This window comes from Physella acuta, unplaced genomic scaffold (genome assembly GCF_028476545.2).
Source record: "Physella acuta isolate Inbredline_101_S28 unplaced genomic scaffold, ASM2847654v3 ptg001145l, whole genome shotgun sequence".
NCBI lineage: Eukaryota > Metazoa > Mollusca > Gastropoda > Physidae > Physella > Physella acuta.
Window position 1 is genome coordinate 235,087 of NW_026732662.1, and position 17,695 is coordinate 252,781.

Sequence of the window (17,695 nt, forward strand, 5' to 3'; positions counted from 1 at the left end):
ACAAAACAGATTGTGTTGCGTTCATTGTTTTTGGTTGTAATAGTATATATATATATATATATATATATATATATATATATATATATATATATATATATATATATATATATATATATATATATATATATATAAATATTTGTTTAGATTGAGACAATTTTTGTTTTGTCGGTCTACATTGTGTGTTTTTTCTTATTCCTTCAGAGAGCTACTTTCAATTTATTTTACATCATAGCGAAGTAATGACATACAGCTAGTAATTATATATATATATATATATATATATATATATATATATATATATATATATATATATATATATATATATATATATATATATATATATATATATATATATACATATATATGTGTGTGTATAATCCTCGAATTTAGAACGTGTTAAAAATTCGGCGCCTTTTTTTTGCTCTTTTCGCTCCCCCTACAACGAAAACCTGGATACGCCTCTGCATATACCATTCTTTCCATATGATTAACTGCTGAGCCTGTCTGTTTATTAGCTGCTGATTAAAAGTTAAACTAACCCGCTGATTAGCAACTAAGCTAATCTAGTGAATAACATTTACGCTAATATGTTCAGATAATCAGTTAAATTTATCTATTAATTATATCTTATAATGTAAAGTTTCACCTGGCCAAATGCCAAGAACATGAACACCGTGATAGAAACCCAGGAGCTGAAAACCCTTGGTCTGCCTTGTCGCGTTGATGCAGCCATTAACATGAAGGATGAAATTCTGGCCTTCAAAGGTAATGTTGCTTAATTCAGTTGTTCCTTTTACACACTCAAAGATACCACACTTTTCGGAGTACTTGTTATTGAAGTTATTTCTTTAAAACACGATGAAAGCTTCAAATTATAAAAATTATTTCAGAATAATTCGTCTCACATTTATAAAATTTCGTCCTACGAAATTTAGCCCGATCAATGATTGTCCAAGTTATAAAATCTGCAAATAAATGATCCTCTCTATCAGTTAAATAAATTTGATATACAGAAAACATAGTTGTTATAAAAATCGTAGTCGTTATATAAATTGAACCGTACATATTATATACGGTCCTATTCGTTATACTAATCCTATTGTATTGTTATATAGCTTGTACCAGCATCTAAACCAAGAGATGACAGACACCAGAATAGGATACTCATAACCTGGTGGAAGCAAACAAATCATAGCGGCTGTCATGTCTCATCATCGTTACCGATATTTTACAATGAAGACAGCAGGCAGCATTGCCTCCTTAACTTCCCGTTTTTTATCGTTTGTCACAAAGTTATGTTCTGCTGTTATGTTAGTCGTGCCGCGAGGATAAAAACAAAACCCGGACTAACCCCTAAACTCAACCCACATAAACCTCAAACTTACCAATCCGGACTAACCCCTAAACTCAACCCACATAAACCTCAAACTTACCAATCCGGACTAACCCCTAAACTCAACTCCAACTAGCCTGATGAAACGTAATGCCATACGTGCTATTATGACTAGTCCGTAATCCTAACCTTCAAGTTAACACTGCCCTTTACAAACCATCTACTGTGAGAAATCATAATGGATAAAAATAAATCTAAGTAACCTTCACCCTAACCCTCAACCTAACCCTCAACCTAACACTGTACTTAACTACCATAAACACCCAAAAACACTAGACTGTAGAAACTGATCTTTAATAATACCTTACCTTAGCTCTCGTCTAAACCTTTAAACTGATCCTCAGCTAAGATTTTAGAGTAAGATACGGCTAAGCCAAGAGTGAAACTTTATTACAGGCTGCAAGGTGTGGAAGTATAACGCGACGACTCAATACTTCAAGACGAGTGGAAGAACTAAAGACCTGGGCCTGCCCTGCAACTTGGACGCCGCAGTAGAGTGGGTGTCGGGCGCCATCTTCATCAAGGGCGCCCAGTACTGGAGGAAGCATAACGACGTCATGACCGTCCACCACACGGACGAGCTCAACATCTGCTCCTGGACACTCTGCAAGGAAGCGGATTGGATGGACGAGACGAGGGAGGGCAACTTCACGTGCAACGGTGACAAAAGGTCAGTCCGGGCAGTATGTGTGAGTATCAGCCCGTACGTAATGTCGAACGGGAAGCGACGACCAGTAGCGGAACTAGAAAAAAAGGGCCACCCGGTAAAAAAATTCTGGGCCCCCAATATATATATATATATATATATATATATATATATATATATATATATATATATATATATATATATATATATATATATATATATATATATATATATATATATATATATATATATATGATGACCTTTACCCAGGCTGTGTAGCTTGACGCTGAACCAGGTGACCCTGCCGGGCCTGCACAATGCCGGTGCCGGCTTTGACGGAGGCTTCGGCTTCGTGGACTGCTGGGTGAGGAACCACGCTCGCAGCATCTACCATCAGCTCACGCTAGGTAGGAACGAATCCACGCCATTGTATTGTTTAACTTTTGTTTATTTACATATTGATAAGTGATGCAGCTTTTTTTTTCAACTTTAAAAACAACAATATGATGAAACACAAATTAATTCCTTTAATTGTGGTGGGACTCAGACGTCAGTTTAGAAGGGTTGTAATGAAGTTTGGCGATATGAAACAGGGATGGGATTCGTCTAACATTACGTGACGATTGGTGGTTTTATTTTAGACTTTTTCCAAAGAGTGGGGGGGGTAATTTAAATTTTCGGGGGGTGGGCGTCGGATGCTGGTAAAATATTTTTTTCTATATAAATTATATTTCTTTTGGGGGCCGGTAAAAGTTCTTCGGAGAGTAAGTGGCACACTCCACCCCCAGATTCTCTTGTGACACTCCCCTCCTATTTAAAAAAACAAACAAATTTTGAGACCTGGATGTCAGAAACATTTAATCATAACTTAGAAAATATCGGGTTTTTTAAAATGTTTTTTAACGTAGGTATCCGCCATCTTGATATCGACCCCTGCTACAAATCATGTGGGCTTGTGGGTACGTGCCATTCAATAGTGTGCGTCGGTAGTATCTGCCCAATCCTCAAGCAAGTTCGGCGATTTCTGCATGATCATCGTGATGACATCACAACGATAAATTTCAACCACGAAATCACCGAGCCTGAGATCGTCTTCAAGGGACTTAACAAGCAGCTGCAAGTTAGTGTTTTTGGTTATTTGTCCTTGTCAACGATAGATTTTTTACTTGCAGTGTAATATATTTTATAACAATAGAAATGTTGTTCTATACAGTAGCTAAAGTCAGTGTAGTACGCTAGGGCGGGGGGGGGGGGGGGGGGTAGCGGGGCGAGAATTCTTTCGCAACCTCTCATCCCCCTCGTGTCGTTTTCAACGCTTAAGATTGCAAAAATTTTAAAAGTCTTCGTCTATTCATTCCTGTGGTTTATTTTTTAAGCCACAACCTTATTTAATTGTTACATTTTTTAATAATAGAAAATATACTATTTAACTGGGTTTTTTTTTTCAGAATCGTATGGTCTGGAGTGGGGGGAGGTCAATTATAAGAACTGTTCAAGTATATTATTATATATCTTTTTCATGAATTAATGAATTTAATGTATTTTATTCTATCTGTCCCGAGAGAGAAATCTGAAAAAGCAAAACTGCTATAAACAAACATTCAAAAATATATAAATCCTCCTCCCCTAGCGCCAGCTGGGACCAATGCTAAACTCTGGATTCCGAGATTCAGGGGAGACCACCTGGCCCACTTTGGGCGAGAGCGTGCGCACCAACCAACGAGTCTTCGTCTTCTACGCACCCATCATCGAAAGCGAGGCTCACCGGAACTCGTCCAACTACAACCTGACGTGGATCCACAGTGAGAGATTGCTAGGGAGCACGTGGAAGCCATTTTCTATCCCGGACACTTGTAAAGAGGTCTACATATTACTGTGCATTTTGTTCATACGGCGTGTGCTGTATTTAGAGCCGGTGGTACGGCTGGCGAATGGGGCGGCCGCCCCAGGTCCCGCGCTTGAAGGAGCCTCGCGCTTTTGCACCGTCATTGTTGTCTGAATTAGTTTATTAACTTAAATAATCTTCGCTGAATTTAATTTGAAAAAAAAAACAAGTAAATAGCCGATATTACTACCACGGTTAGTGTTAGTGATTTATCTCCGACATGAACCGGGACAGGCCGTCATTCGATACGAAGACATTAGTGTCACACCAAGCTGTGCAGGGCACGGTCTCCTCGCTTTTAACCTGAGGTGAATGGAGGTTATACATTTTAAAAAACTAACATATTATTTTCAACAAAAGTCCTTATCAAGTTTTCCATATATCGCTGAAGATACACATGTCATAGCCTGTGAATTTATTTTGCGGACAGAGCGAGAGAGAAAGAGAGAGAGAGAGAGAGAGAGAGAGAGAGAGAGAGAGAAGTGCGCACATGGGCTTTTATATATTAGGATTACGCCGATATTCATTAAATTACATTTTTTGTGCATACTGTAGGGGCATCTTTTATGTAGTTATGCTTATTCATTACAATACTTTTTAAGGACATATATTACAGTTATCATGCCCATATTCATTTTATATATTGTCAGGGCATCTTTAGATAAATTATACTTGTATTTTTTTTTTGTGAAGGGCATGGATGCAATAATTATACACGTATTCATTTTGGTGAACTTTAACGGCATTCGTAATGTGATTAAGCACATGTTTGTTTGTTTTTTAAATTTATTTTAGGGATACCCTTTATAATGGTTAAGACCATATTGAATTATGATTTTTTTATATTGTTGGGATTCCACACAAATTTTGAAGTCTATACTTATACTTTTTTAATACATCGGTCCGAGTTCGCTTTATTGTAAAGTTGTCCTGATTTCTCTCACGTCAAAAGTACCGACTTTCAGGGCAGCCCGAACATGCCATCGGGAAACTCATTAATAAGGTGTAGCTGGCTGTCACGTGGTTCTCTCCTTAATTATAGACACAAACATTTTTTTGTAAGACCGCGGTCTTGACTTGTAATGTAATACGTGGACTCACTATAAACACGCACCTTCTCTTGAATGAATCCGGTCAGAGATCAAGTAACTTAGTTCTCGAACTTGGGGGACCCTTCTCTTAGGTGTGGCATCCAACAGCCACAAATTTTAATGTAAATTTATCCTTTACCTCACCCCACTCACCAACTGCCACCCACCTACAAGTTCCACCCTACTGAGCGTTCATGATTACATTTGAAAGTCATTTCTTTTTGCTATCCTTAGCCGTAACCATTGTTTATTCACGATACGTAACAAGTCCAAATTCCATCCATGTTTCCTATTTGTTTTAACTTTAATTATTTAAGTGTTTGTTGATATTGTAATTTGTCTAAAATTCTGTGCTTACCAACAGTCTCTTTTCTAAACACACATAACGCATGACTAATTAACTAATGGTCATTAACAAACAACTTAAACAGCTTTTTGTCCTAATTTTTTGGCAAGTTATTGAATTTTCTTTAGTGATTTGGATCGATTAAAAAGCTATCGCAAGTGATTTAATAACTTAGTACAATGTAAATAACATTGGATATACAGTGGGAGAGTTGGCCCCGGGTATCCACACAACTAAATTCGTACACTATTTCCCTGAATTCATACAGCCTCACTGTACATGTTTTAGACACCAATAGAAAAACTCAGGCCCCTGCGCGGATGGTTGGCCCTAAGCCCCGTGTATTCCTAACGCCGGCTCTGGCTGTATTGTTTAAGGAAAAAATAATATTGAAAACTAGCTTTTTAAATCCTAAATACAAAGTTTTTTTCTAATAAGTCTTCTATAAAAGTTTTAAAAGAGGCTTCATAAAGTGCGACGTCACATTTTAGTTTTTAGTTTTTTGAAATGTGGATTTGTGGTCAGCACTCTGCCCAGGCGCCTTTAATTTCCCCAAAGTCAAGTACCCATAAGAGCTGGGTGGACTCGGGGCGCCCAACATTCACAATCGCGAACTGAGATCCGAACTCAAGACCATCGGTTCGGCAGTCAAAATCTCTACCATTCAACAACGCCGCCCGTGGCTATGGGTAAGGAGGATGTAAAAATAGCAAAATTAGCGTGACGTCATTTACGGACGACCCTTTTTGTAAACTGGTGTAAAAAAAAATGTAGGCCTACATCCTTTTGCTTACGATCTACAAAGCAAATTTCAGTGTTAAAATGGTAATTAGTGATGTTTACGGCAAGCTAACTACTAAATTAATAATCAGCGGAAGTCATTTAAGGCAGTTCTTTAATTGTTTACATCCATTTAGAGTGGGGGGGGGGGGTGGGGAGGGGATCCTCAGTTTTCCCCACAACTTTCAGATGTCTTATTGCCTAGCTCTAACTATATGTGTTATGTCACATATATTATGTGTGTTATGTCACATATAATATATGTGTTATGTCACATATAATATATGTGTTATGTGACATATTTTAAGCTCTAACTATGTGTGTTATGTGACATATATTATGTGTGTTATGTGACATATTTTGACCGACTCAGGTGGTGGATGTGAGCCGAGCGATGTGCCGCCACAGACAGAACAAGGAACTCCTGGAGGTCTCTATAGTCCCAGAGAGCCCCGGATGTAACTCGAACAAAGCTCAGAAATGCCGGCAGTATCTACACGAGGCGTTGAAGGCCTGTGAGGAATTTAGACACCCGTAAGTTTTTTTTTTTTTTTAAAGCGAGTGTTATCCGCACCACTCCTTTATATGCCGAGGTCAACGAAACAGGTGAATTCTACTTCACCTACCCCATAGGCCAGCCAGGCCCGAAAGGGTAACTTTTTAAAAAACTCTTCCATTGGCTAATTTCTGGCAGGGATGACGCGATTTCCTCAACCAGTGACAATGGTTGTATCAAGCAAAGATAACTCTTAACGTTTTGTAATGCATCAGAGTGTTTTATTTTCAGGAACGGCGACTCTCCAAATGTTTTACTAGTAGATTACCCGGAAGAAAACAGCGACTCCATTAACTCGGTCTTTCACGCTGTGTTCCATCAAAACGTGAGGAATATACTCAAGCATCGGCCTCAAAACTGTGTGGTAAGTCAATGGAAACATTCAAACATTGGCTTTATTGGACGGGGGGGGGGGGGCGGGTGGATTCCATTAAACATATTGAAACATCGGCCTTGTCTTTGAACAGTGTTTCTTCCAGACTTTTTTTCTCCGGGGGGGGGGGGGCAATTGATATTTTCGAGGGGGGCGGTCAACATTTTTCGGGGGGGCAGACACAAGTAAAATTGTATGTTTACTATGTAAAATCCATATCATTCGGGGGGGGGGGCGGTAGACTTCCTTCGGGGGGCTTACTTCGGGGGCTTAGCGCCCCCCCCCCCCCCCGAAGGTATGCCTGGAAGAAACTCTGGTCTTTGAGTTGTAAAAGGGCTGGTAAATAGGTCACCAACCAGTTCTACGGCTCAATAAAACCTGCATGAGCCATATAACTGGTTGGTGACCTACTTACCAGCCCTATTGAAAGCCACACAAAAAAAAAAACCTTCAAATCTCAGCTTTATCAATAAGTGGTTGGCCGAAGTCACTGAGCACAAAGTCATTCAAACACCAGCTTAAAAGTTGAGTGATAAGTCATAAAGTATCTCTTCAGTAAATGCCACAAACAGAAACAAACACAGAAGCTAGTGTCTAGTTCAAACCTTTCATCTCAAATTCTGATTTTCACCAGGTGAAGATCGACGCAGCCGTTAGTGTAGACGACGATACGACGCTCTTTTTTGTCGGAGAAAAAATTATTGTGCACAAAGTGGCCCAAACAGATGTGAAGTACGTCATCTTGTCTTTCTATAAATAAACTGTTGAGGTCAGAGCTGGCTATGACGTCATGGAAATATATGGTCTCTTGAAGCAGCTGGAGAGGATTTAAAACTGTTATTTTGTTCTATAATTAGTATACATCACTGTATTTATGTGTCTCGAGTTTGAATCCGGGTCCAAGTCAGTAGAACATCCCTGAGTCCACCCAGCTCTGATAGATACCTAACTCATGTTAGGGAAAGTAAAGGCGGCTGGGCAAAGTGCTGACCACACCTTCCCTTCATATGCCGAGGTCAAAAAACGTATGAACTCTACTTCATCTGCTAGGTCTAAAGAGGATTCTTTACTGTATTTATGTGTACTAACTATCCTAATTATAAAAATAATATGGATTTTAACGATCAAAGTAATCGAAGTTGTTTGATTGTATCGTCATCCTACCGCCTAAGTAAAGTTCCCCTCCAGCAGTCTAGCTCTCTACCGCTAGGCCACTCCGTCCACCTACTGCCTAAAATAGATCCTAACCCTAGTCATAACGGCATTTGTAACTAATCTAACTTTAAACTCAGTGTCTACGCTGATATTCAAAAATATAATTTCAGTTTTCATTCACGAATGGTCTCCTTCAGACACTAACGTCCTAATGTGTTTACTTTGTCTTAATGTGGGTACTGGTGTAGCGTGTGTATATTTCTGAGTCCACTCAGCTTTGATAAGTACCTGACTCCGGTCAGGTCAAATAAAGGCAGTAGGGTATAGTGATGGTCACACAACCCCATCATAAGTTGAGTTACTTAAACGTTTGGATTGTGTGTACGTTATGTGTATAAAAGAACTTAAGATTTTACACACGTTTTACCATTGTTTAGTGTATATATTAAGGCCCGCAAATGTTTTCTTTTAAAGAAACGTACCTGGACTATACAATATAGACACCGCATACAAAATTCCTGGAACCAACATCATAAAGGTTTTTAAAGGTATGTGTTAAGCTGGTCTTTTTTTTTTTACCTTTTTTATTTTGTTAGTTACACGGTTTCTCTGTTAGTAAAAAACACAATTAAGGATTACGTGTCAACTGATTTCAGCCTGCTTTTCTTTTTGGATTTGCTTCCATAGCCTTTGTCCAACCAAGAACAAACTACAAGGCAGCAGTTGTTTGATTTTGGAGTTGTCTCTTCTAGAAGAGTGGCTGTCCGCAGATAACGAGCCTCATCTGCCCGAGGGTTCGAACTCGAGACTTTTCGGTTTAGCAACCATGAGCTTTACCGACTCGACCACGCCGACCCCTTAGATTCTAGTTAATATAGACAGTTTTTTTTCTTATGTTTTATTGTTTACAGAGTTTCTTCCAGGCATCTCTTGGGGGGGGGGAGCTCAGAAAAAAGTCCCCCCCCCCCCCCCTCAACGAAATGGGATTTATATACTATTATAGAAAATATATACTTTACGAGTGTCCGCCCCTCCCTCTGAAAAAAATATGAACACTGCTTGTTTATAAACAAAATATCCTCATACGACACACTATCAACTCGGTTCCTTAAAAACACGTCAATCATTTTACATCAACTTTAACTGTAAACATCTACAGGCTGTGAATCATGGGACGTCGATGGCGCCAGCCTACTTCCTGTGACGTCAGACAGACAACAAATACAGACCTGTGACGTTGACGCTGCCGTGGTGTGGAACTCGAAGGTTCATGTTTTTAAAGGTACCACACATCCACACGTGGGTCAGTGGTGGAACTAGAAAAAAGGGGCCACCCCGAAAAAAAAATTTTGTAGGCCCCCCCATATAAATATATAGGCCTATATATGTGTATATATATATATATATATATACTCTCAAACACAACATCAGGGGCGGAACTACAGTGCCGCCAGACCCCGCAATGCGGGGGGGCCCACGCCATTTAGGGGCCCACGGCCGACCATATAAATGACTTAATGTTTGTTTTGTAAAAAAGATTACCGTAGCTGCTCATTTTTTCTTCGTTTTTAAACCACTGTGAAAGCCGAGTCCTCTTTCTCCTACAATGAAACTTATCAAAGATAAGCAAACGTTCAAACCACTTCCATGACTTATTTCCCTTTTTTAAATAGTCAAATAGTGATGCTCATAGTCTCTTTTTAATAGATTTGTACTAAACAAATTAAAAAGCAATTACTTCTCTTTATTATTATTTGTTTATAAATTACTTACTAAAGAATGACACTGTATAAAAAGAAAATGTATTTAAAATTAATAAAATAAATACAAAAAAACATAAAAATAAACATGACACGAGACACCATTATTTACAGAAAGCTTTCATGTTTTATATTCTTTTGACTAATATAAGGTTAATGGTCTCAAAGCAGAGATAATATAAAACTGATTTTCACAAAACAGACTAATGCACTTACACTCATGACACGATGCTGTAATTTGTTTTCATTAAAAAAAACCCACGTATTTCTCATAACACGAACAGGCCAGCATGAATAAGTATCCTATGTTCGTATGCAGTGGCGGAACTAGAAAAAAGGGGCCACCCCGCAAAAAAAATTTTGTAGGCCCCCCCATATAAATATATAGGCATATATATATATATATATATATATATATATATATATATATATATATATATATATATATATATATATATATATATATACTCTCAAACACAACATACGAACATAGGATACTTATTCATGCTGGCCTGTTCGTGTTATGAGAAATACGTGGGTTTTTTTTTAATGAAAACAAATTACAGCATCGTATCATGAGTGTAAGTGCATTAGTCTGTTTTGTGAAAATCAGTTTTATATTATCTCTGCTTTGAGACCATTAACCTTATATTAGTCAAAAGAATATAAAACATGAAAGCTTTCTGTAAATAATGGTGTCTCGTGTCATGTTTATTTTTATGTTTTTTTGTATTTATTTTATTAATTTTAAATACATTTTCTTTTTATACAGTGTCATTCTTTAGTAGGTAATTTATAAACAAATAATAATAAAGAGAAGTAATTGCTTTTTAATTTGTTTAGTACAAATCTATTAAAAAGAGACTATGAGCATCACTATTTGACTATTTAAAAAAGGGAAATAAGTCATGGAAGTGGTTTGAACGTTTGCTTATCTTTGATAAGTTTCATTGTAGGAGAAAGAGGACTCGGCTTTCACAGTGGTTTAAAAACGAAGAAAAAATGAGCAGCTACGGTAATCTTTTTTACAAATCAAACATTAAGTCATTTATATGGTCGGCCGTGGGCCCCTAAATGGCGTGGGCCCCCCCCCCCCCCCGCATTGCGGGGTCTGGCGGCACTGTAGTTCCGCCCCTGACGTGGGTTCTGCTAACACTGCAAGGCACTGAACTCTACTGTACACTATCAATTTATTTAAAAAGTAGTATTTACCCTATAACGATTTAAAACACTTATAATGCATTAAGCGATTAAAAGCTGGTAGTTTTTCCAGCAGTATTATACACATCAAACCGTTTACTATCCATCAAGGTAAAACGCGAAACCAAGCAGCAGGAGGGGGACATATTTTCTGTGACCCATCCACGGTTTTAAAATATATCAAGGACATTTTTTTTTAAATAACTGAAATGTAAAATTTAAAACTAATCGCAAATTGGGAGACTCATTCCTTGGGATGGTGTTCAAAACACACATTGGTTGTGCATTTCGCTGACCACACTATCCCTTCATATACCGAGGTCACAGAAACATGTAAACTCTACTTTACCTGCCCCGTGGGTCGCCAGGTCCGAAATCACAAATATCATATCAGTAAATATTAACAAGGGTGCTTGATTTCCCCAGGATGTAGCGTGACGTCAGAAGGACTCGAACAAAACCCACTGCCGCAGTGGGGGCTGCCCTGCAACATTGACACAGTTCTGCTGGCTAAAGGGGAGTTAATTTTCTTCAAAGGAAACGAGTACTGGACATACACGGCAGACAAAGAGATCAAACAAAGGGGCAATACTCTGGACTGGAGGATTGATGCAGTAAAATGTCAAGAGAATTAAGTTTCATTTGTTAACTTTTAGACACTCTGTTGTTAATTTCTTGATTAGCAGATCCTTTCAAATGTTAAATATTTTTCCTTGTGTAGAATAGATCAAATACATCTGTGAGATTTAATTAAGTCAATAATATTTTGATGATTTACCTTTTAAGTTGTACTCTGTATTAACCTGTATGTCTTTTAATATGAACTTTCACACCTAATATGTATTTTTTCATTACATTACAAGTTATTTTCTAATAATTTAAAACAGTTAATCAAACTACCCATTATTATTTATTATACAAATAAATAATTTAAAAACCATATATTAAACAATAAAAAACTGATTTTAACAATAATATTTTTATTCATATGTATGTCAAGTCATAGCATGGATAAAGTAATAAAACATCAAGTTTCCTAATTATTAAATAAGACCCAAAACTCCAACTAACTAGTTTACTCATGTTCTTTTGTTTTTGACAATTAAGTTTAATAAGAATAGAAAGAAAAAAAACTTTCAATTAAAAAACTGTACCCTCCCCATAATTTGTCAAATACTTTAGTACAAAACAATCACTTAAATTACTATAAACTCAAACAAATGTAAAGAATACCATAAAAACTGGCACCCTATTACAAAATAATAGCTGAAACTGGAGCTTGATCATGAATGAAAATGTAGAAACAACACAAGCTGGCGATTATCATTGTGTATCCATTGGCTGAGGCGTGACTTCAGTGCCAAAAACATCAATTTCAATTTTCTTGACCTCAGACGACAGGATGGCAGTGGTTCCTCTCTTGTACAGGTAACTTCCCTGTCTGCAAAAAAGGTGAAAATACGTTTGACATCACATAATACACACAGCAGCAGAATGTATCATAAGATATTGTGATTATCCAAGAATCATAGAATAGGTTTAATATTTTATTTATCTTTTAACTGTAAAGTACTTAGGACATTCAGATAATGTGAAAAAAATTAATTAATCATTATTGCAAGGGCAGTTTATGGTTAAAGTAAGAGCAGTTTTCCAAACATGTAGACTCTTAAAGGATAGAAAAAGTAGTCCCCCACCCCTCCATCTTTGATGGGTACCTGACAATAGTCTGAGAAAGAAAAGATCTATGCATAGAACTGACAACACATTGCCAAACCCTAGAAACAAAAAATCATGAGCAGCTGCTCTAGGACTCATTAGTTCTTAAACGGCACATTATTCACACAGAGGTAATGCCATGTAGTTAGGCATCATGCGTAAGATGGTGTAACACTTACTTGACACCCTTCTGGTTAGCTATCTCATGAGGACGTATATACTCCACTTTGTCCTTGGTGATGACACAAAGATCTACGTTACTACCAGACCCAAGATCATTGAAAATACCAGCGGCGATGGCGTCTCTCACAAGCTGCATGGCCTCTTCTCTCTGTCAAACATAAGCAAGCATGTCAGGTTGTAAACATAAAAAGAAACACTTAGCCAAAAAAAATTGTGCTCAATTCTGATCAGTCTATCTGATATTGCCAGTTTTACCTGCACATTATATATGACAGTTGTGTGTGGATATTTTTTTACTTGCAGATATTATTAGCTGGTGTTTTTAATTAATATTGATGCCAAGCTAATAAATTTTTTTTAAATTTTACAAAAAGAAGTTAACTGGTGAAACTTAAGGGTAGGCTTACATTCATGTTGGGCTTGAAACGGTCCTCAAATGTTGCCATAGCTGCTAAAGATCCAGAACCTGAAAAAACAACATTTTTCTTTAAATTAGTACATTGAATAACAGAAAAAAAATTCATTAATAAAAAATAAATAACTTAATTGAGAGAGGAAAATATTTTACCCATGGTGACATATGGAAGCTTATCTGTTGATCCATGCGGCCAGATACTGTAAAGGTTGGGACCTGAGACATCTACACCACCTAGAACAAGGGCTGCACCAATGTATCCCTGGTATCTGATCAAAGTAATTCATCAGTCTGTCATTTAAACTTCATGGAGAAATACAGCATGTAACATAACATAAGTACCTCTTATGTTAAACAAAACAGAGCACTGTATTTTAAAGCACTCAGGTCACCATTCAGCAATTAAATGTTTTCAGTTATCTTTACATACATTAACAGGTTGAATAAAGAAAAACACGAAGCACTTTGTAAAATAATACAACTGAACAGAGACTAAAAGTTAGACAATAAAATTTAAAGTTAACACAAGACCTCATTCAACTGAAATTAAAATAAGCTAAAGCCCCACAGCATGGGGCTCATACAACATGTAAATTTTATAATTTTGAAATGCGGTTTCACCCTACAGTACAATCACATAATTTATGTGATTCTACTATGAATTTAAAATGCTGTGTCCTAGTTATATGAGATCTTATCAAATACCTCCGACGGCCTCATACAAAAAAAAGATACTTTTTTTTACCTGAACAACATTTGCTTGAGAAGTCTATTAGCAGTGCAGACTCTAGGGGCCCGACCTGCATTAAGTCTGTGTAATTCTAACTCTGCAGAGATCATCTGTGTTGTCATTTCTGTATCTGCAGCCGTTCCCGCACCACAGCAACTGAACATAAATTATTGACTTAACTGACTATTAGTAAGGCCATCAATATGTTAACTAGTGTCTCAATTTTTTTTTAAAGCTCAAAGATTCCGAGCAGAACTTACTAGATATTGTCAGCCAAATAGTGGATTTTGGCACAGTTCTTGTCAGCCACTACTGTATCTTCAGTTGCTCGTGTGTCAGCTCCTAGAACAACACCATCCTGCACAACATCATTGGATAACTCATTTATTTAAACTTTTACTTTAGAGAACTTGATCTATTTTCATTAAATATGATGTAATAACTAAAATAGAACAGCATTTTGTACTTGATTGTTGCATTAATGCATTTAATAAGGTTATGATTGCAAATAAATTAGGGATTTCTTCTTCATTTTAGTGTTGGAAGGGATCCCCCTCCATCACAATTAAGGATATGTGTCAACTAGTTATGCGCCATTGAGGCCATTGACTCCGATTTCAGCCTGCTTTTCTTTTTGGATTTGCTTCCATAGCCTTTGTCCAACCAAGAACAAACTACAAAACAGCAGTTGTTTGATTTGGAGTTATCTCTCCTAGAAGAGTTGCTGTTCCCAGCTAATGAGCCTCATCTGCCCGAGGGTTCGAACTCAAGACTTTTGGGTTTAGCAACCATGACCTTTACCGACTCGACCACGCTGACCCCAATTAGGGATTTGAAAGCTATGTCTTAAAATGTCTGAAAAGGCAGAGTATGAGTTAAAATAGATATTGATAAAAAGCAAATAGTGTAATGCTTACCTTAAAGACAATACCAGCTATTGTTGTACCTGTTTTATAAGCTGTTGGCAGCTTCATACCCATTTGTTCAATCCTTGCATTTCTGAAAATAATTTTTAATGGTATTAATAGCCCTAATTTATTTCTATTTTTTAAAGTTTGAAAACTGTTCCATGCGATCAGTTGAAAGGGCAGAAATTGGAAAGGTTGCATCATCATCAACTAAAACAAAATCATCAGGTACATTCACTTATGTTTTTGCCTAATTTATATTTCTTAAAGACTTAAAACAATTTTAAAATAGATCTTTATTTCTTAAATAATAATTATCTTTTAAATTATAATATTGCTGAATTATAGTTCTAATTTCACCATTTTTTAGGCATGACTTCCAACAATTTTATGTCTTAGTTCCCGTGACCTTCTTAGAATTATTGTTTAAAATGTTTACCACAAGCAAAATGGCAAGGTTTTCACGCTATAAAAACAAACTATAGGTGGCAGGGCTATATATGCCAGAAAATTTGGTTCGGAGAATGGGTGCTAACTTCCAAAGTTTCATTAAAATTAATAAAACTATTAAAATGTCGATGTAGGTACAAAAGTGAGCAAGTAAGTAAAGCATTATTAGTTTATAAGTCTATAAAAAAGAAATAAAACATTGTCAGCACTTTTTTTAAATGACCGGCTCTCATTTCACAACCAATTTATTTTTATTTTTTAAAAACCACGTGACCACTATTTGTTGGTTGATCACTAGTGAGGAACTCTGGTGCATAGCCAATAAAAAAGTCGAACCGATTCATGGTTTGCCATGACCTCAAGACTCAAACGTAAGAGTGATATAACATGGGTTGCAGTAATGGAAAGGTGTGTCATGCCATGGCAGTGAGTGACAAATATTAAATTAAATAATTTAGTTTAGTTTAAAACGAATTAAAAACTTCTAAATTAGAGCCTAATGGATTAAATATGGATGTCTAGAATCTTAATAGGCATTTTGATGAGAATTTCAGAATGATTTTTTAAATTAAAAATGTATCAATAATAGCTAGCACACTAGTACACTAAGCCAATTTAGCATTTTTTAACTTTCTGTGCAAAGTCATTATTACTGAAAAAAATTCCAAAGTCAGGTCAGCCTGTGGCACCCTCCACTGAACTTGACTAAAGGAAAAATTATTTGACCTGTGACCTTCATTAAAACAGAATGTACTTTTGTTTTTTTTTAATTATTAATAAACATGTGCTTAATCTTACCAAATAAGTAATACAAATTTGAAAATTAATTTTAATTACTGTTATAAAGTGAGATAAACATGTGTTTTCTTGAGGGCACATCACAATTATAACTTTATATTTCTGTGGTTTATGACTATATTTGTACACAATCAGCATGCTATGCTTTTAAAATTGATAAATTTAAACGATCATCAATGAAGAAAGCGTAAACATTCTGTTTTTAGGTGTGACATAAAAAAATAGTCATAAATCTAGCCAAATGATTGGATTCTTACACGGCACACATTTTCCCGTGACTCATTTTCACCAAACAAGATTATGATAAATTGGCATTATTGGGGGGTGATTGTTTTGTCACGAACATATCTCATAAACTCCATAAATTATTACCAGTTAATTGTAATGTGTGTAAAATTGATGCTTTCAAGTTTTATATGCACATAGACTGGTTTGCTATGGAAGCGTTATTTTAGAGTTATTTGATTTGAAAGACAAGAATACATAGAACTATTTTCACTTAGGCGCCGGTTGCGAGACAAAGAAATTAGGTCAAAAGTACATCTGACAAGTCTTAAATAACAGACTGAAATAAAAACAGATAGTTCCGATTTCTGAAATTAACAATGGCCTCATAGTCATTAGTTTTATCCCTCTACCGTTTAGTGAAAGCAAAACTGGTCCCCATTTTAGTATGCGCATGAGCCGTGAGATGCCACGAAAATTACAAACAAATTACAAAAACGGCAGTGTTGAATTGAACGGCCTACTTAATCAAGATCTAGATCCTAGATAGGTGTGTTTTGGTTGTGTTGATAATAAAATACACGCTCAATCAGAGGTGAATATGAAGCAGCGAATAAAATACGCTAAAATGGAGTTTTACCTCTAGATCTAGTTTTATTCGCCTTGCTAGTTATAGACTTGATTTTATGAAAATTTGTTCTTTTTAAACTAAAAATCTACTATTGCTTCGAAAATTTGGAACAATGAACGGGAAACAACACTCATTCAAGAATCTACTGTCTCAATCAGAAAAATCAAAACTGCTGAGTAACTGAATGAACTGCCAGCAGCACTAACAACAACAGTGGATATCACCACAGTAAAGATCTTATGCAATCAAATAAGACGTTATTAAATTAGCTGCTTACTAAACATATTTCTAAAATTTTCGTTGAGTGAAATTGTGTAAATAAAAATTGTACCTCGCACAGTTTTCAAAAGAAAATCCTCCTTTTGGTGGTTCAGCACACAGCGCAGCCATTTTGAAAGTAAACAAGTTATGCCGGTTGAGCATAGAAAATGCTTTTTATTTTAAGAAAAAT

The 17,695-nt window shown here is 36.4% G+C and overlaps 2 protein-coding genes across 2 annotated transcripts in view; one reads left to right on the forward strand and one right to left on the reverse strand.

Moving 5' to 3' along the window:
• Positions 1 to 11,989, forward strand: part of LOC131956294 (uncharacterized) — a 30,370-nt gene extending 18,381 nt beyond the window's left edge. Inside the window, exons 10-12 of the mRNA XM_059320752.1 lie at positions 8,700 to 8,773; positions 9,385 to 9,507; positions 11,612 to 11,989. Of these exons, the coding sequence (XP_059176735.1) occupies positions 8,700 to 8,773; positions 9,385 to 9,507; positions 11,612 to 11,820 (406 nt within the window). The 3' untranslated portion in view covers positions 11,821 to 11,989. The remainder of the gene's footprint in view (positions 1 to 8,699; positions 8,774 to 9,384; positions 9,508 to 11,611) is intronic.
• Positions 11,990 to 12,145: 156 nt separating this feature from the next.
• LOC131956288 (proteasome subunit beta type-7-like) lies at positions 12,146 to 17,669 on the reverse strand. The gene is made up of 8 exons (XM_059320745.1): positions 17,576 to 17,669; positions 15,150 to 15,231; positions 14,493 to 14,590; positions 14,248 to 14,388; positions 13,656 to 13,771; positions 13,495 to 13,553; positions 13,084 to 13,235; positions 12,146 to 12,626 (listed from the first exon to the last, which is right to left on the reverse strand). Exons 1-8 carry the CDS (start codon positions 17,665 to 17,667, stop codon positions 12,509 to 12,511), a joined length of 858 nt encoding a protein of 285 aa, XP_059176728.1. The 5' UTR covers positions 17,668 to 17,669; the 3' UTR covers positions 12,146 to 12,508.
• Between the last annotated feature and the right edge of the window lie 26 nt (positions 17,670 to 17,695).